The sequence below is a fragment of the Bombus bifarius genome, unplaced genomic scaffold (assembly GCF_011952205.1).
Source record: "Bombus bifarius isolate JDL3187 unplaced genomic scaffold, Bbif_JDL3187 scf7180000009200, whole genome shotgun sequence".
NCBI lineage: Eukaryota > Metazoa > Arthropoda > Insecta > Hymenoptera > Apidae > Bombus > Bombus bifarius.
Genome location: NW_022884965.1, coordinates 1,822,758 through 1,848,732, shown reverse-complemented (window position 1 = coordinate 1,848,732; position 25,975 = coordinate 1,822,758). Strand labels below are relative to the sequence as shown.

Below are 25,975 nucleotides of genomic sequence, written 5' to 3'. Positions count from 1 at the left end.
AAACAGACCGGACGAAGGGCGGGGTTGGCACACGTCGGACCGAATTTACGAGGCGAATACGACTTCTTTGGAACACGCCCCAGGGGTAAATTATTTCTCCTCCAGGCCACTATTGTCTCCTGATGTTGCTCTCACAGCTATATACGATACCAGTTTGAATGTCTCCAAGAAGAATATCTTCTAGCCGTTTCTGGACGGCAAAAAGCCCCTCATTTTTCCATTTAATTAAATTATTGTACGGTATTTTATCAATAGGCGGTTAAAGAGTTCGAATGTTTTACGAGTTTCAAACGATTTCAGAGTAAATACGATGAAAAGATGGTGAATATTTAAGCAAATTTGTATTCTTCTAAATGCGAAGAAACATAAATAGGGGTTCGTTTCGTTTGTTAAAAATTATAACGACGACTTTATCTTGGATTCTTTGTACGTCTTTAGATAATATGTGCATTTCCTGTCTTTTTGTCTGCAAGATTGTAATATTCGTTTGCAAATATTCGTACTATTCCACTTTGAGACTGTGCATTCCACATATTTTGTACGCTTTCAAATGTCGTATAAACGGCGAAAACTAGAACTCTGTCCTCACGTTGTTCTGTTCTTTAAATACTTCACCGAATATAAAATAAAACGTGCGAAGAATGCAGAATATTTCACCTACTGAAAATTATCACGAGTGCTTTGAATATTTTATGTTTTAGCGCGTCATTTATGTATTTTGTCGATTTCAGCAATTTTAAGTCCTCCATAAATGCGTAAACATCGGCAGTTTAGCGAAAAATAGGACTCTGTCGTCGCGCCGTTCTATTTTTATACAGCGTGATGGAACAAAAGTAAAATTCTTCCCTCGTAATTCCATTTTTTAATATTTTACGATAATGTGAGGTAAAATAAAACGTTTAACGTTTAAATGTTTGGAAATTATCGCTGAATGAATTTCATCGTTCGAGTTATCGAAAAAGAACGGCGAAACTTGGACAAAGTGCCTGTCGATTCAACCAGATTCTGGACAACGTTTTATGTGAAACGTATTAATGAATTTTGATCGGAAAATGGGAAACATTACCACCGTCATTTGCTACAGAAGCGACTGTTAATTTATGTGGAACATATTAATTTGCATGATTAAATATTTACATGTAATAACGCGAGTAATTCGCCAGAATAGCAAGAAAGGTTAAAATATGAAACTCGGTGAAACGTAACAGATAAGAGCGTCGTCTTGATTGACTGCCGTGTTTAATTGAAATATCTTCGTTCAAGAGTTTATTACGAGACAGTAGTTCCTTTATTTTTTATCTTTCGTTTTAATTGCCAAGACGGAAATTCGACCGCTGTACGCTCGCAGTTGTGTCAATCAATAGTGCATTCAATTATCACGATAATTTCAGGTAATGTTTAAAATAATGCAGGATTCAGTGAATAATGAGGCTGGTCTTAATAATTTGCATCACGGTGCGCGTTATTTGCATCGTGAATATGTAAAAAAATTTCCATATCTGGATGGCGTAGATATAGAACGTACAAATTATGGAATGCCATTAAGAGCTCCGACGAATAAATTCAATTAAGCATGTTTGTACCACATTTTACGAAAACCGAAATAAATTAAACGAAATTCGCCAAGATTAAACTCGTGCGGTCGATCAAACGCTTGGAATCGCCGCGTGTTTCACGAAATACAAGAACTGAAAAGAACATTAATTTCAAGTCTTATTGCCTCATCACGTTATAAAGATCCATCGAGTAGTATCATCGTTAAATCATCGTTCAATCAAAGTATAAAAAATATCTATTGACGTGTTTGTAGCACTAGTTTCATATTAATGTTATTCAAATCTTTCAAACCAGCACTACTCCATAATCATCGGTACCATCGAAGCAATCTCCATCTATAAGTTCAAGTACGTCAAAGAATTCAAAGTACGAAAAGAATTATTTCACACTTGTATATTGCTTCTAACCACGCTGATCATGTTACGTATGTAGATCAAAATTTTTTGGGACCCATATAACCCAATAACCACAAGAACCAAAGAAACTTCCCTCCATCCCCAAACCATCTGCAAATTACCAATCATCCTCTACCCCCTGGAGCAAACTCCAAGGGGTGAAAGCAATTATTTCACTCAGCTTCTCGACCAGTACAGACCACGGAAGGACATAATCTTCGTTGACGAGCGCGCTTGACCGATCCTCGCGCGCAACACGAACTTCGAAACACTCCTAATTGCAGCGAATCGTCTTTTTTTTCGATGGAGGGGGAGGGCTAAGCCAATCGATCGATACCTTTGTTGAAATCTCCCTTTCTCTCACCGGCAGAGGATACTTTCGCGTTTCAAGCATACGGTCGGCAATTGCCTCGCGCGGCAATTGCTGGCCAAGAACAAAAGAGCCACGTCGGAGTTCGTTATGACAGTTCGTTAGCTCGGCAAATTGCCGGGCCGTCGTTAATGGGCGGTTGCCAATTATCGAACCGATTACTACGCTGAATTATCCGGCATTCACTCATTAGTTAACTGCAATTTTCTGCCGTGACACGCGAACACGCGCAACCGTAAACTGTTGATAGTCAACCGGTGCCTATCCAGCGTGTTCGTTCGAAATTACACCGAGTTTCACGAGGTTGTTATAAAACTGTTGCTCGAAACATTCAACCGGGGACTTTAGCTACCACCGGACAAAACGCTTGGAACGTGTGTTGTGGACAGATAAGGTTAAAGGATTAACTGCGGAGGATCGAAGTCGCATGGCCATTCAATGCGACTGAAATTTTTCCTTCTTAAACCTGCTGTGCTTTTTGAGACATTCTCGACCGAATCGTAGTTTTGTATCGTTAAACAATTTCTGGAACATTGACGCGCGTTATCTTTCGTCGGAATTTCATGTTAAGGATTTTTCTAAGATATTAAGATCGAAACTAAAGCGAGTCAGGGACATAAGGAGTTCGTCTACTGCAACAGGATAATACGTTGAACGCTGATGACACCCACGTGGGGTCAACCGTCTTCGGAAATGATCTGACATTACACCAGCGTGGAACCATCCGCATTTAACGTGTTAACGCGATTGGGCAGAAGAAGTAAAAGTGTTTGAAAGGTTGTAATACGAAGATGTAGCCATAAAGCGTTTAATGGCGAGATTATTGGTTAATTAGAAGCGTGGAAAAGTGACGCGCGGCAGGAGGCTGTAATTAAAGTATCTGGGTAAAGTAGTCGATTGACTTCTGCGATTAAGTGTAATCTATTTGATGGACAATAAATTTATTTTACGAAGTTGCTACACTTGTTGCGGCAACTTGTTATTTTGTATCGCGTTTGTGAAATTGTTTAAGTCGTGAATAAAAATTCCTGTCAGAATTCTTGTGTGTTATTGCACGTTATGTATACGAATTCTTATGCGTTCGAAATAGTTTTCCGTTTCGGTTTTCCATACAGTCTCGCGTAACCAATAAATTTGAAAAGCCTCGTCGCATTCTTGGCGAAACACCTCGGAATATCCTGCACGATCGACGGGGCTCATCGGTTTATTTCGACGATAAAGTCGTTTTATCGGACGAGCAGACCGAATAAAAAGCAGGCGTGCTCGAATAAAAATTCTGATATTCCATCGGTATTCGTGTGGATGAACGGTTCGATGGACCCCGGTTCGAACGTTATTAAAAATCGAGAAAAAAAGCCGCGAGGTAAAATGAACGAGACAAAGAAAAAAGCATAAAACACGGGGAATATGAACGAGAACGGGAAAGAGGAAGAGGAAGAGAGAGAATGAGAGGGAAAGGGGGAGAGCACGAAAGAAAGAAAGAAAAAGTGAGAAGAGGCGGGATGCCCGTAGCAAAAATGTAAAGGTACATTATACGTGTAATTGCTTTATTATTCTCGAAACGTTTCAGATGCCGCGTAAATGGGATTTCGATAAAAGTGTCCCTGTTTTATCGTTTAACAATAACGACTCGAGTCTGGTTACGCCGCTTCTTTTTCCATCGATATTCCATTTTTTCTCCCTCGTATTTATTACCCTTGTCCTTGTTTTAAATAACCGATAGCAAGCATCGAGGCGGATTGAAATTGTCGTAACGAGTATCGGCCAGGCCTATCCTCCACGAATCGACAACCGCGTCTAAATATTCTCTGGCCAAATGGTTTATGGCTGGTAAACGAAAGAGACTCGGCCAGAAAGGGTGGCAAAGAGCAGGGTGAAACGCAAACACAGGGACGAAGGAGACGTTTATTCCGTTTCGAGGGACGCGTTAACTCCGCGGCGGTCCTTGGTTTGTTGCATAATCTCACGAAGGGAATCAGAAGGAACGGTGGAAGAAGTTTAAGGCAGGGATTCCAGTCTCGTCACTCTTGATCCTCCAGAGGCCGGAACCACCGGGAATCGTTGACACGAGGATATTGCGCGTAAAAGCTTGGCGAATTCTTTTCCACCGACTCGCCTCGAACTTTCCTATTGCAGTTAAATGAATTCTTCTCGACTTGCTCGGCGTTCCGCGTAATACTTATGTATATTTTTCCACCCTTAAATTCTTCGTAAATGTATAAACATTCGCAATTATCGCAATGGTAATCGACAATTTATTATTAACGTCTGAACGATCTTGGCGATTTATGTTTTAAAACTTGACGAAGTGTCGCATATTTTATTATAATCCTACAGTTCGATGCTAGGAAACGACATTTGTTTTACAGATGTAAAATTCGATCGGTATTTGAATTTATTATATAGTTGTATTTAAATTTACCATCTGGAAAACGAATAATTACATTAAATACAATGAAATCAAATAGGTATTAAAAAAAAATTAGTACGGTGAATAGCAAGTTATCGTTTCATCTTTTTATGGTCGCTGTTTTTATTAATTTTTATATTTGTATTCCACTGATATATATAGAGAAGTGATGCATAACGTGTTTTTTGATTGGGGCATATCATGTTTTTTGATTGGTCTGTATGTGAGGCTATAGATTACTTTTTGAGTGCAACGGTTCTCGAATTGTATAGGTGGAATTTTTGTAACGAATTTCGCTCTATTTCTCGTTCTATCTTTCGTGTTTTTGAAAATAGTATAGGAAATCGGTTTATTCATGCTAGAGTCCCGAGTTTAATAAAGTCCAACAAATATAACAACCAAATATTATCTTCGAACAAATAGCGATAAAACGATTAACTGCAATTAAAAATAAAAAATAATATACAATTGCTGATATAATAAATATAATAAATTATAAAGATACGTTCGATCCTTGATAGAAAACGAATAGACACAACTAAGGAGATAAAGGAAAAAATTGAGAAAATAGGAGAAATTCGATATTTTAACAAAACCATTTACTACTACGAAAGAAAGTGTAGACGCCGATGTAAGATGTGTTTTTACAATATTATACAAGTAAAAAAATACGAATTAACGTGAAACGAAATATGATTTCAGATACAAACTGGAAGTGGCTGGCAAGTCCCTACCCGTGTTGACAAACCTGGACAAAGGTCGATACGGGGTTCTGATCTTCGAGAACCTGAACAAGTACCTGCAGATGGATAAGTGGAATCGCGAATTGCTAGACAAATATTGCAGAGAGTACTCGGTTGGCATCGTGGGTTTCGCGCCGTCCGGCGAGGAAAGTCTCGTCGGCGCACAGCTGAAGGGATTTCCTCTGTTTGTGCACACTAATCTCAGACTGAAGGTTCGTTCGAAAAATAGATTAAATATCAAACAGAACTAAAGAAATGTAGATAACTGAAACCAAAGATATTGCCATTTTAACCATTGTCTCTTTCGTTTTATGAGGAAATAATAGACGCACAACATTTTTTCTTTTATATCATTTTGTCGAATTACGTACGATCCATTTTGTTCTGTCGAGACAAACACCGCGACATTTCACAGACTTGGTTTAACGTTTGTATGAAGGTGCACTGTTGTAAAAAACACGTTTGGGAAAGGGAGACACTTTTCGGACAACCTAGTAGTTCGAGCAAGTAACAGGCGAAAGTAAACTCTCTATATGGTAATTGACTAAAGACAGTTCTACAATTTGTCCAATATTTCTAATTTCTCTCGCCTATCATCTTATAGTTTCATTTTTACGATTTTTAAAGCTACAATACTACGCGTCTAAATACATTCACGCGTCACGATTTACGACAAGGAAAAACTACGATTTCCCAAAAAGCGTAAAAACTTGCCCCGAACGCTGGAAGAAGATTCGAAAGGATTCTCTCGATCGATCTTACGATCACGTCCGGCGGAAGCAATTCTCTAAAATGAAACGTGTCCACAGAGGCCACGAAGTGTCGGTAGTTTTTATTGGCCGGCGGAAAATAAATTTTGTCGCGATAACGTTTTTGAGCTGGGATGGTTGTTGGACAAGACGAGAGGAAACCTGATCGCGTGGCGAGCTCGGATTGGCAATCTCCGTTGCCGTGACGAAACGGCTGCAAGTTTATTTCGTAGAAAAATTGCTACGCCGCCAGGAAGCTTCGTAAGAAAGGCCGTCGAAACGTTGTAATAAAAGCATCAATACCTGGAAACTGGAAACGCTATTTGCCAGCAGCAATACGACAAACGCCGCTTTGACGGCTCGCGGGAAAAGGTTGCCACGGTGAATCAATTTGCATGCGGCGTGAAATCGCGCGTGTCTGCATGTTGCGATTACTGCCGGTAATATCCTACGATTTGCTCCTTTCTTTCAGCGTTCCAACGACACGCGATTTACTTGAATCGCACGTACATTTCTTGTTTCTCTTGGCTTTCGAAAGGTTACGGCGAAGTATTATTAGCTTAGCGAACATGGAATTTCGTTCCTTCGAAGCTTAAATGAACCGATGATTATGAATCGTTGTTACTGATTAAATCAAATCCTCTATTAAAAATTAAATCGTCGATTATCAACTAGATTAAAGAAGAAGAGCAACACGAAACGAGATAAATGCGAATAACACGCAGAATAAGTTCGTCGACTGGTTCGGTATATTTCTAACGTAAAGTTAAATCGTTTGCAACTTGAGAAGTAAGCCTCAGACATTTGTAACGACCTGTGTATTGAACGTTAGAAAGACTTCTGAAAAAAGTATGAAAATCGTAGCTTGGGAATTTGACGAAATGATATATGTTGAGTTTCACGAGACACACACGAGTGGTTCCTTAAAGATACAAAATATGTTTCCAGAAGATCAGTGTCGTTTGACGTACGGTAAAGTAGACTATAGTATCGATCTTCTATCATAAGAGTCTATGTAACTTAGAAATTTTCCAACGACTTTAATGATGCATGGTCTCCTATACGTAGGAAATATGCTTCCGAAATATGTGCCGGAAAAGTCGACACAGTGCGGATTATGCCACGGCTGTCTGATACTTACTCATTCTACTTACAGTAACCTCGATATTAACTTCCATATTTCACCTACACTGTAATCTTTTAGTATTAGTTTGTGATTAAGTTTCGTGTGCTCCATTTATAAACTTATTGTCATTGTCATCCTATCATTTTGTATCTCAACGTGATCGACTAAAAACGGAAGTAGAATATTTCTCTTTATCTTGTAATCTTTTCTCTTTAGACAAACGGAACAATTCTTGGTACGCAAATAACAGACTCGAGACGGAGATAGCAATATTTTCGATTTTTACTCTCTCGTAAAGCTACGGGAAAGCGAAAAAAGGATCGGGAAACGACTCACGTATTGTCGACAAGCATTCGAACAACAGACAAAATGAGATCGGTCTTTCCTCCCTCAGGATGCACAGCTGAACGCGGCGTCCCCTATCCTGCGATTAACCAGATCCGGAGAAACAGCCTGGGGACCACTTCCTGGCGGTGACTGGACCATTTTTCAGGCCAATCACAGCACCTACGAGCCGCTGGCTTGGGCGCATCGGGACAGCCTCGACTACCCGGCCAATAAAAGTCCTCTAGCGACTGTCATTCAGGTGAGACACACGATTCACAACATGCTTTTCTATCCATCGCATTCTTCCGCGTTTCGACTCGTTCTACTCGTGTAGACCAAGATTAATTACAAGTGGAACGTGGGAAGATTACGGAATAACTAACGTTTCGTAAACTCGATGATATCGCAGAGAATCGTTGGAATTTTCGAACGACAACGCGATTAAAGCGGTTTGTGTTTCAATTGTCGAGTCATTCAATTATTTCCTGCAAGTGAATTCGCCTAAGCAAAGATTCTTCTGTATCATTTGCGATTCACTACGAATTAAGTAGAACTACAAGCGTGAAACAAATCACGTAATTTTTCCATCTTCCACTTCCTTTAAAATAATGTGAACAAAGAAAAGTCGATACGCGAGGAACGAATCCTAGCGAAGATTACTCGTACGTAGCATATTTCGTTAAAAATCCTCCATTCTCTGACGACTTCCATTTCTCAGCTCGCAGGAAAATTGTATTATTTGCAGAATAACGTAATATTAAATTTTAATTCTGTATTAACCGGCATTCATTTTCATTGTATTCAATGCTTGCAAAGGTTAAGAAGGTTTCCACGTTCGCCCTCAATTTAAATTACACGAATTAAGAGCCAAAATTAAAAACACCATGGAACGCAAGAAACGTCTTTCAGCGCGATCACGAAGAATATAAGGGGTGCAGTGGAATCTCTAACTCGTATCGATCGACGCTAACTTGCCTCTCCTAATTAGCAAATTAATTAACGTGCCTCCTGTTTATCGCTTTTCTTCTCGCAGTTAGCAAAGCTCTCTTCGTCCTCATCCCGTAAATTCATCAGAATCTGGGCCGCTTTGTCCGACCTTGAGTCGCTAACATAATTGCCAGGAATATTAATTACAACCTACAAAAGAGGTATAGCCCAGCCTTTCTCAGTCGGTCAGGAAAAATATACGTGCATCAGGCTTCTTTCCAACCCCGAGCTATTTTATGGGGTGGTAAGGGGTTAACGTTGATCTTTTGTAGAAGCCGTGACCCGATGCCAAGTTTCGTAACGCCAGACAAAATTCAAACAGAAAAAAGCCGCTTCTTACTCGGATTATTAATTAATACCTGCATTGTTAACGTACAAAGTAACGGCGGAATGCGAATTTCGTTTAATTAAATGCGATTGTGCGTCCCGTTGTTCTGTCCATACACCTCGCTTTTTGTTCCACTGTTTGCCTGGTCATACATTTCGTTAACGAACGCTTTTCTTTCGAAACTTTCTTTCCACGTAATATTGGTTACATGAAATCTCTATAGTGTAACGTCCCAAATGAGATAATAATTCTTATACATTTTGATAATTTCGTAATGATATTTCACGTTTACTTGAATTAATAAAATACTAATAATATTTTTAAAACCTTCAACAAAGTGGCAAAGACATACAAATACGTATTTAATGACGAAATCAAATAAAGCTACAGAAACTATAAAACATTTTTATTTTATATTAAATTTGAAAATTGTTCCTTTATGAGACATAGGAAACGTGACGTGTTCTCCTGAGGTCTACGTTTAATGTACCTTTAATTAACACCTTTCGTCCAACATCGACGGTTTTTCCTAATTCCCTTTGACGCGGAAATGGAAACAGCTGTCTCCGATCTCCGATTCGCTCTGTCGAATGTTGTCAGAATCTATACCACGTGGTCTGAACGCGGTAAACGTTGCGGAGATGAGAACACGATACTGGAATCCGTTGCTATTGACCTCCGTGCGTTGGTCAGTTTGCTCGGGACCAAGTAGAGGATGGAATGACTAAACTGGTCGATAACAACGTTTGGTTTCACGAAACTCCTCCCTGACTATCGTCGCTACATAATACTTTTGAATGTGAAGAGAATCTAGACGATATAGGGAATTGGAAATCACAGGAACAATTGTAGTGGCATACACAATTTAATTTTGATAAATTAAATTCTTCAGGGTTGAGTTGATGAACATCGAAAGAAGATAATGCAAATCGTCCAATTCTTGATAACTAATCAGTATAAAAATAGAAAAGGAAGAAAATAACAGGCAGAGAAACATGTGCAGGAATATGATGAACTTTGGAAAATATTTTGATACGCGTGAGAAAAATAACTGAAACATATAACGCTATTATTATATCTTCGTATCTTTGTATCGTGTAATCTTTTAAATTCATTAATATTAAACAAATATTAGACCTACAAATGCACATTTCCATGGAAATGAAATTTCCATAAAAAAATAACACCTAAGGAAAGAAACCTGTTAATAAAGGAGAATAAGAGTATTCGAATTAATAATTCCAGAGCCGACTTTTCATTTTAATCCCTCTTTTAATATAGAAATCGCTGGAGCTTAAAACGCAAACGGCAAATATAATAATGTTACGATAATAACGGAATGAGACGTGCAAACGGAAATCTCGAATTAAATCAAATATTAAGTTATACGGTAGAATTGTTGCGATATTAATGGAAATTTCAGAACTACCCCGCCTCCAGGCCACCCTTTCAGACTTCGTCGCGACTCTCATTTTCTTGAGAAATGTTAGTCCGCGGAAACGAAAACAAATGTGAAGTCGCGTGCACGCCACCCCAGTTTCATCCTACGAAGCGGAGCCTTGAATCTCTTCTGCGAAAATGAAGATGGAAGAGTGCAGGTACAAAGGTGAGGAGGTGGTGTCGAGTATGAAGAGAAGTACCGGGCTCGATGTAACACAGATAAGAAGCGAAGAGAGCAAATGAGAGTACCAAGGAGAGAATAACGCCGCTCAGATGAGAGGAGGAGGTGAATATACGAGAATAAATGTAATAAGGCAGACAGGAATCTAGAAGGGAAAAATAATAAGAGTTTCTTAGAACAAAAGCGAAAAAAGAGTAGAAAACTTTAGCAATATACAAGAAGAGCGAGTTGTAAAACTAAAATTATAGGGAACTGTAAAGAAATAAGAAAGTTAATAAGAAGTGGGATAAAATAGGAATAAATTATAGAAATGAAGGGAAGAGGGTCAAAGGAGTAACCAAGCAACGACGTAGCAAGAATAATGTGAAATAATGCAAGTTACACGAAGCTGAAGGTACAATAAAAAAATAATAAAATATTGGTAGGAATGGAAACGAGAAGGACAAGACGCATGTCACAGGAAACATATTAGCAAGAAGGAGCAAGTTTTAACGCTAAGATTGTAAACTTTAGATGGACCATCGGCACAATGACAGAGAGTACGAAAGTAAGGAATAAGAAACTGTAAAGAAATGAGAAAATCAATGAAAAGAAGGGTGAAAAGAAGGACAGACTAAACAGGACCAAAAAACGACCAAAAGGCTATGATATGAAATAGTGAAAATTAGACAAAGCTGAGAGTAAAATACAATAATATCGGTAGAATGTGGGTAGGAATGGAAACGAAAAAGGCGAGACGCGTGACGGAGGAAGAATATTAAAAACAAGAAAAATTTAGAGTTTAAACGAGCTGAGAGGAAGCTTGTAAAGATACAAAGGAAAAAATTAAGGAAACGAAAGGAGACTATCACAGGGACGAAGCAGAGTGCAAGCGGGCCTGAGACAATCCGTAAAGCTGTTTCATCAGCCGTTTTACATTCGTGTCGGAATTCGCGATTGCAAGATTCCACGGCGCTGTAAAGGCTCGGCCGGAAGCAAGCGCGCACCGGATGAAAGCACCGGTGATGTATAGAACGCGAAAATGTAGACGCGAAGAAGACAGCGGATCTTCTTCAACGCGAAGAAACCCCACGCCACGCAAACAGGAAATATTCGTCTAATATAACAAACGGTCTAGACGTGATATCATCTGCCTCTGCCCGAGCACATCGTAGTCGTGCATGGATCTGCTTCGTCTTACGTCAACTTTGCATGATCTTTCATTACGTCGTCGTTCTTCTAATCTCAACTGTATCATTTGCAAGGTATAATTTAAATTTCTTAATTATTAATATTTGTATCTTAGATCATTCTAATTGATTCTCAGCTCCTACTTATTATAATTAATGACAAATAACGTAGAACGATGACAGGGTAGTCTTTCTTTACCTCGTTCAAAATTTAGGTATTAAATAACCTGAAGTATGGTATCTCCTCAGACATCAAACTAGTTTCACAACCTTCCACAACAACTTTTATGTACACGGCTTTCAAATTATTGCATATTAACTTGGAACATCAGTTCTATCGTGTGATAATCTTTTATTACACGACACGCTAAAGTGTCCAGATAATCTAAAAATAATTTAAGGCAAATCCTGTCCAACGTCTATGTATTTATATGAACTTTTCGAACAATCTTAGTTTCGTCAATGATCGATTAAGTATATTTGACAAAAAGTATCTATAGTATCCAAGTATCTACATCGCAAGGTTACAATTGTGCTTCTATATGTGGCAGGTAACACCGTGGCACTTGCGTGCCATTTGAGCACTTAGATTTAGGGATCGTGCAACCCTAGTAGTGGGCGGATGTAAGTAGATTTAGGGACTGCAACAGCCGTAGAAATACTCACTGTGGAGGTAAATTTAGAACCTTTACAACCATAGAAATTCTGCGCGTAGAAAGCATGCCTGACAATCGTCAGAAAGTAACGTGAAGCCATTGTTACTTACGAAGATTATCGACGGTCATAAGAGTGAAAGATTTTCAGCTATTTTTTGAAAATATATGCGGTCACGATTAAATAATGGCTTAGCGACGATAGAAATTAAGACTAGGCCAGCTGAAATACGGTAACATACACGAATGATTTATGCGTTTCGACAGTGTCGCCCAATTGCTCTGTCTACACAAAATTCTCGGGTATTACAAAGTCTGCGTGTAATGAAGCGGTTTACGACGCAGGATGCCAGTGTTCTGCTAAGTTCTTCCGGCGACGATAATAAATCTTTCCTATCGTCGACTTGTATCTTCCTCCTAAACAACAATGAATTTCTTGTAGATATACGACGACAAAGAGTTTCTTAAGAGGAAGGTGACTCTATTCTTTATCCAATTGCCGTAGTTCTCCTTTCTGTTTTGCGAACAATCGAGTTCAATGTTCTAACAGTAGAAACTAACAATAACACATTTTACACTGCGTTTTCATGAACGCGAAACTTACTTGGCTATCCACGAAAATTTATATATTTTTATTTATAACTATACGATACAGGAAATAAATACAATTGAAAGTGAAGATGTATCTTCGTATAATTATTATACGAATTGTTCTACATCAAATGGTAAAATAGAAAAGGTATCTTTTTTGTGACCAGCATGAGACGTGTTAGGGGAGAAAATATTTATTAAGCTAGGTTTTAACGAGTTTTTAGAAACGCGATATGATTTATTAGGCTGGTAGCTAAAAGAAAATAATAGATCGTCGAGTTGATCGCTTTTAGCGATTTTGGTATCGCAAGGAAGTTTGGAAGTAACCTAGCATTATCTATTTCAATTATTTTTAAAAGTCCGTAGATTATGATGAAGTTTCCCTAATATATTAAAAATCATTCACTTATAAAGCACTCGTTGAATAAAATTTGGAGAAACATTGAAAAACCACTGTTAACTTCTTAAAGTTTAGTCTTCCTTGAATTCAAGTTAAGTGCCGATGAATATCACTGTGAATAAATATTCCCGAGTGTATGAAAATCTTTCACGAGTAGTTAACTTTGACACTAATGTATGTATAATTTTTCTAGAAAAGAATAGAAGCTAATAATCATCCTCTGACCTCAATCAACTCGTCTGTAAAAGAGATTAACCTATCTAAGTAAAAAATTTTCTTGACGATTCTCTCAAAGAAATTTTAATTACAGTATGTATTTATGTTCCATTGAATGAACATTTGTTTGTTGATCCACGAAATGTATTCTCGTATTGTATACTTACACATCTCCATACGCGTGTTCGCCGTCGATTCAAGATATTCCCTAACAGGCAATTTGTTAATTGCCATAGAACCAGGCAGGAATTCTCGGTTGACCGGCTTGCGTTTTGAAACGGTCGCCATGAGCGGAGCTTGTTAGCAGTAAACAACAATAATAATCTCGCTGATAACCCCATTACGTAGCTACGGCTGGTAGGCCGGAGATTCACGGATCACAGGTAGCCAGGTAATTAAATCAGAACCCAATCAGCCGTTGGTTCATTCGATTAATGAGCATCGACGTAGCCCCTGCTTCGTTTGTCGCTATTCGCGCTGCCAATTTATATTTCGCTTACAGGATGCGTCACGGCTATGAGCCGCATCTTTGATGAACGACAGGTTCCCTCGAAAAAACGTGTAACAAGCATCGATCGTAATTCTCAGCTATTTTCTGAAAATATGCGACTCTTCGAGTGACAAAAGTATCGCTGTGCCAATCACGATTAATAACAACTTTGCGATGGAGTGTTAAATGCGTTTTTACATAGACACATCGTCTTATTGTAAAAACTATGATTGGCCATTAGCGCAGCTCTGATCATTAAAGGTGATAGTACGAAGATTAACAGCAGATTAAAAATGAAATTAAACATCTTGGACATTAAGAAATCCGTAAAAGAGTGCGTATAAATAGATATGCATGTACCACTAAACGATAAGTCTGAATTTTTGAAGAAACCATTTTACTTGTCAACGAAAATCCGATACGTATGTCATTACAGCAAACCACGTCAATGAAATTTTGAATTTGGAATAGTCAGCGAGCGACGACCGAGAGAAGAGATAAAGTCTTCGAACCGTATCTCGGCGATCGATCACTAGGCGCTCGTTTATCTTTTTTGGAAAAACACGAAGCCGCCGATGAATCGCTCCTTTCAACGTCTCGACAGTTTCTTTATGGCCGTTTGAAGCAAACGAGCTTGAAATTCGATTGATAAAGCGTCCGCTTTGTTTGGCGAAAAGAAGATTATCGATGGAAACGTTCGCTTTCACGGGTAGGAAAAGAATCGAATTTCCCCCGATCCGATTCGAAAGCTAGATTCTCTTCGTTTGATGGAGAATTTCTCTGGCCAATCGAGCTATTTAAACCTTCCACAGCTTCATATTCGAAAGGACTAACATCTATTAGTCACTCGATAAATTTGTGCTTACTGACAATTTCACACAATGTAAAAACAAAGAGGGACCGGATAGAATCCAATCTAATTTAATTGTAAGGATTGCAGTTGCACATATTTTCCCATGTAATGGACGAGCTTGAAATTCGAAATAATCTTCCAGCGACGTTTAACAGAACCATAAAGAAAAACGTGACTTTCTGCTTGATGATTAGATAGATTTGTTATAAAACTACATGGAATGTCATATGATTTTATAACGAATCGAATGCAGATGATTCAAACAATGCAAAAGATGATCGTGTATAATTAAAATAATTCTATTTTTCCAAAGAATTATTTTTTCCTTCTATGGTATATCTAAACAGGAGACAATTTTAATATTTCAATTATGTTCATTGAAAACAACGAAGAAGCGTGTTTAATATTCAAATAATATCAAAAACAATATTATCACCACGTTGTATTATATTTTACCATCCTGCATTAAAACTACAAAATTTCCTATAATATTCATTATAATATCGTGATCAAAAAACAGCGAATTTCGTACACGACGAGTTTCCCTTGGAAATGTACGGCAGATAAAATCACGTTCGAGGAAAATAGAGCTGTTCGAACGCGTTATTACACGGGGTCGGGCGACACGTTGAAGTAAAACATCTTTGAAATTAACGCGCCCTTACACGCGCGCCGATCGATAAGCATCAACACGTCGAACGCGCAAACCCATTAACGTTGCATGCGGTCGTTCGCGTTCAATGAAAAATAAATGGAAGGAGATCACCGTAATTTCACCGCAGCCAATGAACAATTCCCACTTTACGTGACGAGCGATCGACACGTGTGATGATCGATAGGCGACGTTGCGTTTTTCTTTTTAGCCGAGTCTTCAACGTCCGATGAACTCCGTGAAAAAAAGAAGAGAGCAGTTTTAAGTAACTCGTTTCTTTGCGCGAGAATCTAATTTAATAATATCGTTTGATCGATGGGATAAAGGCTCTTGCATAATTTCTATAAGCTTACCAACGCTTATTTACAGCGAGACGACTAGATCATAATTTTAAACGTTAAATTAACGGACTATTCTATCGTAGACGTTCGAACAAATCGATTGTTTTATATTCGTTTTCGTGAAAATTATATAATTTTGGAAATATGCGAGCAAAACCTCATGTCCAAACTTTCAAAGTTAGCTAAAGAAGTTATGGATAACGAAACTGACTTGATTAGTTAAAATTTAGAACGTTTTAACAGTTAGACATTTCTTCTCCTGCCTCCTTTTTTAGTTGAGAAACTTTGCGAGGTACTTGTTTAAAAATATGTTCAAAGAGATTTCAGACCTGTCAGTTTAGTTGCAACTTCCCTAGAGTTAAACATCGCCATCTCGTAGTGCAAAATTTCTATTTCAAGAAACAAGTGAGGTACCTGTTTAAAAATATTTCTATGCAAATTTCGTTTTTGTCAGATCGATTGCAACTTTCATAGAGTTAAACACCCGTTATCTTGCGACGAAAAACCTCTGTTTCAAACAAACGGCGTTACCTTACCACCTCATAAAATATAAAGTCCCATTCGGAATAACGATCGGCAGACGATACAATTGCTATTCGAATCGAATATATCGCTGTTGAAAGCGATTAAAAGAAGATTAGCGTTCCCCGTTCTCCCATAGCATAACCCGTTTAACTTCGGAAATGCGCTTAAAAATCGAACCTTAACTTCCTCTCGAAATCTTCCTCTCTTCCCCCTTTTCCATATGTTTTTTCTCCCTCTTTTTTTAATCGCCACTCATCGTGTCTTTTTTACGCGCTAGAATTACCCAAGGAATTTGATCGATATTAAATACCAGGCTTCGCTTTATCAGCTTGCTCTCCGTAAACGAGGTACTTCGTGCTGGCTCGTTTAATTCTCAAACCACCATCCTCTCTTTAACAAATAGAAAAAAAAGAAAAAATCCGACTTCGCCCGCTAAACGACAGAGATCAGAGTGACGGTACAGTATGATAAGCCTAAACGCGATAAGCCTTAACGGACCCACATTGGATTTTCATTACACAGGATCACGGCAGATACGACGGGATTCAGAGGGTCTTTTTCGGCGGAGGATTACGATTCTGGCTGCACAATTTGCTGCTACTCGACTCACTATCCTATCTGTCTCATGGACAGTTGAGCCTCAGCTTGAATCGGATGATACTAGTTGACGTCGACGACATATTCGTTGGTGAGAAAAGGACTAGACTGAGAAAGGACGACGTGATGGCGTTGCTGGCTACTCAACAGAGGATTCAGGCGCTGGTTCCGGGGTTTAAATTCAACTTGGGGTTTTCTGGGAAGTACTTCCATCACGGCTCCGCGGAAGAGAATCTGGGGGACGATATGCTTCTGGAGAACGTAGACAGGTATATATTATTTTTGTATATTTTCTTTTCAAGTTACTAGTATTTAAACGAGATATTTCCTAACATTTATGTGCCTTTCACACAGTGGCGAATCCATAAATAGGGAAACTATTGCTCGTAAATCCAATTAATCGTAATGTAAAAGACTTATTTCTTCTTTTCTGTAACTTCTGCGATTCTTTTCTGTATTGAAACGACGATTAAGTGATTTCGTTTTTTAGAGAATACTAGTGTTAGATTAAGAACGACTCGTGAATACATTTCACAGTGCGCACAGTGAAAACGGAAATGGAATTGGCAGAGAGTTGTTGCGCGAATCGGGTGGTAAACAGAGCGCAAAAAGATTCACTATTGGCGCAAATTGACGTATTGAGACCGTGCACGTGTCACGGTTGATCAGACCGCGGAAGTTGCACCTGTTTGCGAATTGTCGCGATTTGTTCCAGTAATTGCTTTCCTATGGACGGCAATTAAATTCGTAGATCGATTATGTACATTTTCGATTGTCGATGAAATCAATAGATCACGCTTGTTCGCTCTTTTTATGAAAATATGAATATTAACTCGTATCGTTTGGTTGAAAGTGAGTGGTTTTAAATGAAATAGAGATCGTTAGTAGAATTTGATAAATGTTTATCAAAATTGAGATTTACGTTTCTAAATTGCAGATTTACGTGGTTTTCCCACATGTGGAATCATCAACAGCCTCATCTCTACGAGAATGTAACACATCTACAATTGGACATGGCACTGAACAAACAATTCGCGAAAGATCACGGAATCCCAACAGGAAGCGGCTACAGCGTAAGTCCTCATCATTCCGGCGTTTATCCGGTTCACGAAGGACTATACGAGGCGTGGAAAAGGGTATGGAGCATCAAAGTCACTAGCACAGAAGAATATCCCCATTTGAGGCCTGCTCGATTAAGAAGAGGCTTCATTCATCGTAATATAATGGTAAATCTTGCCTAATCGCTATTTCAATAATCCACTCCGAAGGATTAAAGTTCACTTCCCTCTGCAAACACTATTTTTCTCCCCGATACTTTCTCTTTTTTTGTTAATCACAAAGAAAATTTAATATAAATAGTTTCAGTTACCAGTATCTATATAGTACATAAGCACATTTCACCAATCAATATAGTCCGAACAAACCAGCTAGCGAGTTAAACAATTTTTTCTCTTTGTTTTTCCCACATAGCTCGAACATTGAACATGCCAATTGTTTGACGTTAACAGTCGGCAACCGACTGGGAAACTATGCAAAAGCAATAAACGAATTCGTGATCGAATGAATCGGTAGTTTCGTAGTTTCGTGCTTTGTAGATTGACTTTTTGTCGAAACTTGCGCGACTGTTGGCCTTAGAGAACAGGCTAGTTCACGGATGAGCATTGAAGACAAAAATCGATGGATCGACGCGCGATAAAGCTGCCAGCAAAACATCCTTTGTTTCGTAGATTCTTTCGCTTAGGGCTTAAACAACCAGTCGAGCAGATAAAGAGGAATAAAAAATTGATTTCCCTGGGGCGTACGATTCTTATAAATCGCGACGAAATCAACGATAAAGGGAAACGCGTGACGATCTCTTTCCTTTGTTTCTGTGCAAGGTCCTACCGAGGCAAACCTGTGGCCTTTTCACACACACGATCTTCATCGATAGATATCCGGGCGGAAGGGACAAACTGGATAAATCGATACAGGGTGGAGAATTGTTCCAGACCATCGTTCACAATCCTGTAAGTAATCCAATATCTACTTTTTCCAAAATATGCTTTGCACTTCCACTGTTCTCTTTTAGATCAATATTTTTATGACGCACATGTCGAATTATGGGAACGATCGTCTGGCGCTATACACTTTCGAATCGGTGATTAAATTTATTCAATGTTGGACGAACTTGAGATTATCCAGTGCTCCACCTCTTCAACTCGCAGAGAGATATTTTCAGTTGTATCCCGAAGAATCTGATCCTGTGTGGGGCGTAAGTTGCTGCTATGTGAAACTGTGTTATAGTTATGATAATTGGTAGTCGTAGTAACGAGGCGTTTATAAAAACTCTCATTTATATTAAAGAATCCCTGCGACGACATAAGGCATCAAAAGATCTGGTCGAGGAATAAAACCTGCGATCAGCTACCGAGGTTCCTGGTAATTGGTCCCCAAAAAACTGGCACTACCGCTCTCTACACCTTCCTGTCCATTCATCCGGCGATAAGCAGCAATTTGCCGAGTCCTGACACGTTCGAGGAGATTCAGTTCTTCAATGGAAAGAATTATTACAAGGGTCTCGATTGGTAAGTAAGACGAAGCAAAAACGAAAACCGGTTGCTCGTTTCGAGGAAAAATTTCAGAGATACGCGAATCTCGTTAATTAATCTGCTCTTAACTTATCGTTCTATTTTCTCTTCAGGTATATGAGCTTCTTTCCAGCGTCGAAAAACGAGAGTTCACGGTATCTGTTCGAAAAATCCGCGACCTATTTCGACGGTGAATTGGTGCCGCGCAGAGCTCATGCGCTTCTACCGAGAGCAAAGTTAATCACTATACTGCTTTCGCCAGCCAGGCGTGCCTATTCGTGGTACCAGCACACGAGGGTCCACGGCGATCCTGTAGCGAATAATTATTCCTTTCACTCGGTTATCACTGCGAGCGATACCGCACCGAAACCTCTACGCGATCTCAGAAATAGGTAGGTTGCAACATTGTGCAAGCGCACGAATAAATTTCTGTTTGTTACGAGCACGAGAGCCCCTAGTGCTTGCTCGAGCTTGAATAACGAGTCGTTAAAAGTTCTTGAATAGTTGAATGCAAATAATAACATTATCCGGCCACGTAATAGCCGTACGGGGTGTAGACGAGCGAAGATCTAAATTGCTAATGCAGTTCGACCTGCGTGTAGACTATCTGGACTGTATGTCTGCGGTAGAATATTAATTGTGCGCGGGAAGACAAATGCGGCAAGTATCATTCGCTTGAGTCTGTTACAGATGTTTAAATCCCGGGAAATACGCCCAGCATCTGGAAAGGTGGCTTTCCTACTATCCGCCTCAGCAATTGCACATCATAGACGGGGAGCAGCTCCGTCAAAATCCCGTGGAGACGTTACACGAGCTACAAAGATTCCTCAAGATCACGCCCGCTTTCAATTACTCATCTCACTTGAGGTACGACCCAAAGAAGGGATTCTTTTGTCAAGTTACCAACGAGGATCGGACGAAATGCCTCGGCAAGAGCAAAGGCCGTCAGTATCCTCCGATGGAGGATAAATCGTACAAATTATTACAGGTACTGTATAGCAAATTGGGAAACATTGAAAGCGGACAAGAGTAATATAAAAGAATGATTTCTTGAATCTGTCGTTCGTTTGTTCACAGAGGTATTATCTATCCCATAATACGGCCCTAGTGAAATTATTAAAACGGCTCGGGCTGAGAACGATCCCACAATGGCTGAAGGAAGATCTCAGCGACACGGTGATGACCTAGCAAACGTCGATTATATGAAACGACACCGTTTCTGAACTGTTTATCTCAACGGTGAACGAAATTCACCGGTTACTAGCTGAAGATCTGTAAAATAATTGTACATTCGATTATATTCCACTGGACACCAAATCCTCGACGGAAGGACCATTCAAGTGGCCTATCCCAGTGGTTTGGCCTAAGATCGGTGGGGAGCCTGCGAAACTAGTCACTAAACGGTTTCACGGTGAACACGACCGTGACTGTCGATCGTTGTTAAGCCAATAGCACTATTATTAACGTTATATTATTATTGTCATCGTTGTTGCGTCGTAGAAAACATGGTTATTAGGAGAATACAGCCCGATCGCTGGTGCCATCATCCGTCTATTAGGATTGGACGCTTTCGTTCTAATCTTTACTACTAAAGATGAATTCAAGAACAAAAAAAAAGAACTCTTCGTTTATACCCAAGTTAAATTTATCTTCGATCTTAGTACAACGTGTTTCTCTTCGACTCTGTGAAGTCGACAATATTTTAATAAATCAAAAGACCACAAACAAACGCACATTTTAGATTTGCGTAATGATAATCACGAACAAGTTGTCGAGTCGAGGATAATAACTTTCTTGAAACTTGAGTAGTAAAGAGAAGAAGGCCAGAGAATGCTTTAACGAATGAAATTAAAAGCGACAAAAAAAAAAAAAAGAAAAGAACGGTATTTTGGAAAAAGGCGATACTTGACTTCTGTGAGACGTCTGTCCAGATCGTTGCAATGTTTGAAGAGATTTATTTCCTCATGAAAATGATCAATGTGGATAGATTGAGTACGTTGATGTTTTGATCGACGATCCGTCAGTCCTTTACTTCTGGTACTAATTGCAGGATCGTTTCTGCGAGTGTGAGATATTTTGGGGACTTTGAACTTTCTTCCCGCCCACTTACCCTCTCAGAGACACGATGTACATTAATTCTCGTTGTGTAAGCGTATTAAAAAAATGAAGAAAAAATGAAAAAAAGCAAGAAAAAAATTATAATGATGATTCTATGTATATTTTGACAATACTATTCTTGGTACCGCCGATGGAAAGGTCGATGAAAGATGTGTGATCGCGTCCGTTTGTACATTTATGTATCGTACTGTTTTGATGTGATCGTAGGTATACTATAATGAGTTAATAAAATAAAATTTAAAGGAGGAAAGAAAGAAACTATTTCGAGAATGGTGGTTGCTCATTCTCAGCGAACGATGATGTTATGTGGAGAAGTGATAAACTGCCTATTCGCAATAACTGGTCACGTTTAAGGCACACAAACATATTCTGATTTAATGATGATTCTATGTTCCAAAATAGAAGAATTATTCGTTGTTGAAGAAAATCGTGAAGATTTTTGGAAACTTTAATACCTGGCGTATTATAGCGAATTGTATGTCGTGGAAACCAGAATGCACTGCTGTGAATAAAATCGTCTTATTCACAAGATAGTCTTAATGATGATAATGGTTTGTTACAAGCATATCAGTTATGATCATCTCTGTTAATCGTACGATGTAGTAATTACTTATTACTTCTATCAATAGATTTAATTCATTGATTTTCATTCAACAGTCTTTGATATGCTACTTTTCTGGTATTCTTTCAATATTGATATTCCTATCGGTCTAAAAATTTCAACAAACATATCTCTTTTTAGAAAATTCTTATTACTTAAATAAGAAGCACGATTATGAATATTTATTGAGAAATATAATTGTCTGATCGTCTTGAAAAAGAAAGGCGATGAACACTATGAAACATACATCTGGCCCAACACGAGCAATTTCAATATTATGAGGTCATTCTCCGTGGAAATGCACTTTTAAAAAAGCCACGTATCAATGACGAACGTTCTATATTTTTTCATACTACCTTATCAGTGTCATGTTACCCCTTGTATATTTTGTTTTCATTTTTATACTGCCGTTAAACTGTGTCGCGTGACGTTTAACGAATCATGTACAAAGTTTATTGTTAATATAATAATAGTTAAAGATAACGATATTAATACTAAGCGATTGATCTGTTTTGTCAAATCGTGCCATTTTACCAGTGTTGTATATACAATTGTATTATTGTACCAATCGCAGCGTCGAATCTCTAGAGTCAATATTAATCAATTTTGTTCGGTATGGCGGTGGCAAAAATTGTCCGATTTCTGCCAGCTGACAATAATATGTGACAAACCGAAATCGGAAAAAATCATAGGGGAATTCATTATACGAGTACGAATGTTTAAAAGGTCCTTCGGTAATTAGCACTACTTCATCGTTGGTTTAGCAGTTTAGGTACATTAAAAATGTTTCTTTAAACAAGATTACCGGAAATGGATAAGATTATAATTTATGAAGTTCCCTTAATTTTTCCTATTAAACACTACTGTTAAAATTATAATTGTTAGGCAATTAATATTCAGATCGTTTAATGATTTATAATTATCTCCATATTTAATATTGTGCAAGCCAGTCTAATATTTAACCAGCGATAAAATATTGCTAATATTAAATTACGCGCGCATTTGAATTGCAAATTATACCAATCAACGCGCGAAGGGTAACGTTTTGTAGGTGTTCTAACAGACTGCTGTGCAAAAAAAGAGAAAAGCTGTCATTGTACGAATAAAGAAAGACGCGTGTAGAATATGTGTACGACTTTAATAGAACCTTTAATTATTTAACTTAAAATTATTCTATTGTAAAATACTGTAATAACTGTATGAATAGTCCGTAAGTTCTAATAAAACAAAAGTTAAAAATCTTTGATACCGAGTCTTTTATAACTCTCTACTTAAACTACAATAAAATTTCCTTTTCTTTGTTCTAATCGATATATAATTCGATCAATCGGTACAAAAATTCATTGTATATAAATCAATCATTTAAACATTTGTTTCACATGGTCCGTGATATTCTTCGTTAATACATTATTTTTAATACCTAGAAACTCCAGAATTTGTTCATAATGGTTCAGCGAAACTTGTTCCCGGTTGAAGATAAACGGGATCTCTGTCGGCACGGAATAATCTCTCCAGGAGTGATTTCCTCCGAGTCCTACCTTCAGCTACATTCGCTCTTAAATGATTCAAATATTCCGATCTGTTTCTCAACAAGCCCGAGTGGTGTAAGGTACCGAAGGCAAGAATCATAGTAATTGCAACGAAAGCAATTATTGTGACTAAACAGATTAGTTGCCACATAAAGTTTAACAAAATCATCCTTACTTCATCATGTTCATTGATACAGAAAAGAGGAACGAGAAAACTTCCCCAAATAGCACAGACCAAGTGAATAGCTACGATGTTACAATAATCTTCAAGCGCACTATTAAACACTTGCCTTGAGACCAAATAAAAGATAATGCTTCCGGTCGTGCCCAAACCAATTGCCATCATCGGAGAGTAAATATCCAGTCCAGCAGATATTACCACCAGACCGGCTACAGTAGCTTGCACACATCTCATTACAGTCCAGTGATTAAATTCTTCACGAGGAATAAAGAAATGGAAAGCCACAACGAGCAGACTGCACGAACTCGCGGCCAGTAAATTGTTGACAAAGATATTTTTCTGTGTTTTGGCTTTCACTTCGAATCTTAGTGCTTGAATATTCAACATACCGAGACTCTAAACCCAATCAAAATATAATATATGTAATAATTCGTATCATTTTCATACAAGTTTCAAAATAAATTTTAAAAAGTTTATATCTCAATAATGTTACCTGTAGACCAATGAACACGAATAATTGACCAGCAAAAACAGTTCCCGCGGAACCAACAGCGATGCTCGCGTCATCTATAGCATCTAGACGAAGTATCCTTCGACCAAGAGTCAGGCAACCTATGAATCCTGACAATCCACCCACAAGGTGAACAACTGCGGAGCCGCCATAATCGTGGAAATACACCTCCTGCTGCAATAATACGTTTGTTCGTATCCATCCTTGTGGCGTCCAAATCCAATGAATTAGAAACGGTTGCACCAATCCAGCCAACAAAAATCCTATGATAAGGTAACCGATGGTATGCGTCCGACCCACGATTCCACAAGTTAAAATTGCAGCGGCAATTGATACGGCTGACCAGCCGATTATAATTTCATCCTTATCGACGATTTCGTCACCGATCCAGTGTCCTTCGCCAAGCAAACCTTTTATGTCGCCTGTGTAGGCGATGACAATTCCAACAAGTGCATAGACTATCGTTACCCAACAAAAGTCAATGATGTTTTGTAATAGAATCAAATTGACGTTGTTGACTGGTACGCTACCAATGTGTATAAGAACAAAACCAATTCGTAGTAAGATAACGAGAATAATACGAGCAAAACTCCGCCACGAGGAAGTGGTTGAGATTAAGTCGTCATTCCTGAACCGAAAAGAGTAATCGTAGTAAGTATAGTTAAAATCATCTGGATAAATAGCAGACATAACCTCGGTAAGAAAGTATCGATCGAAATCAATGTGATTACATTGTCGAAATACTAAAAGCTATAAATTCACTTGGGACACGATTCTCTGTCGCTCGAGATACAAAACGAGAGTTATAAATTTAGCAAGGTTAAAATAAATTTCAAAGTTTAACACCGACTGGACGCAATCTGATCGTGTCGTTTGAGTTGCCGCGCGCACGTATTTTTCGTATTGTAGGTCACTATCGATCGATCAAGACTCGATACGATTATATTTACTGCATCATCTACATACTAATTAATTGGGCATTAACATTTAATGGTATTTACTTTCACACGACTACAAAAATTTAATGCTGTGAAAATGATATCTGAAGCCTGATAAGGGTATGGAAAGCTTCATTGGAAAATAAGGATATGTGCAAATACTGTTTGGAATCATTATACTTAGAGATATAACTTTTAGGTTAGTTTATATAGCCAACACAATAGCCATTATATATCAACAAATATTTATTTATTACTAAAATCATTTCAACATACAAATATTGTCAATAGAAATAAAATCCGCGATTTGAATATTCAATATATACCGCGCAGATGGGTACGCGAAGCGCTGATTGGTCGGAGGTTAGTGAACCAATGGTAAGTAACGAAGTGCGATTCGCGCATGTCACGCTATTGGTCGTCGCAAGGT

At 38.5% G+C, this 25,975-nt stretch overlaps 2 protein-coding genes across 4 annotated transcripts in view; one reads left to right on the top strand and one right to left on the bottom strand.

The window, feature by feature from the left end:
- LOC117214510 (bifunctional heparan sulfate N-deacetylase/N-sulfotransferase) overlaps nucleotides 1-23,627 on the top strand; it is a 366,996-nt gene extending 343,369 nt beyond the window's left edge. For all 3 annotated transcript variants that reach the window (XM_033460676.1, XM_033460673.1, XM_033460674.1), the window contains 10 exons: nucleotides 5,435-5,687; nucleotides 7,745-7,936; nucleotides 17,026-17,369; nucleotides 18,038-18,326; nucleotides 18,978-19,106; nucleotides 19,169-19,351; nucleotides 19,444-19,664; nucleotides 19,781-20,059; nucleotides 20,358-20,655; nucleotides 20,745-23,627. In XM_033460676.1, coding sequence (XP_033316567.1) covers nucleotides 5,435-5,687; nucleotides 7,745-7,936; nucleotides 17,026-17,369; nucleotides 18,038-18,326; nucleotides 18,978-19,106; nucleotides 19,169-19,351; nucleotides 19,444-19,664; nucleotides 19,781-20,059; nucleotides 20,358-20,655; nucleotides 20,745-20,855 — 2,299 coding nt within the window. In that variant the 3' untranslated portion in view covers nucleotides 20,856-23,627. The remainder of the gene's footprint in view (nucleotides 1-5,434; nucleotides 5,688-7,744; nucleotides 7,937-17,025; nucleotides 17,370-18,037; nucleotides 18,327-18,977; nucleotides 19,107-19,168; nucleotides 19,352-19,443; nucleotides 19,665-19,780; nucleotides 20,060-20,357; nucleotides 20,656-20,744) is intronic.
- Nucleotides 23,628-23,789: 162 nt separating this feature from the next.
- On the bottom strand, nucleotides 23,790-25,720 carry LOC117214331 (ammonium transporter 1 member 3-like). The gene is made up of 3 exons (XM_033460343.1): nucleotides 25,708-25,720; nucleotides 24,590-25,350; nucleotides 23,790-24,492 (listed from the first exon to the last, which is right to left on the bottom strand). Exons 1-3 carry the CDS (start codon nucleotides 25,718-25,720, stop codon nucleotides 23,827-23,829), a joined length of 1,440 nt encoding a protein of 479 aa, XP_033316234.1. The 3' UTR covers nucleotides 23,790-23,826.
- Nucleotides 25,721-25,975: the final 255 nt, after the last annotated feature.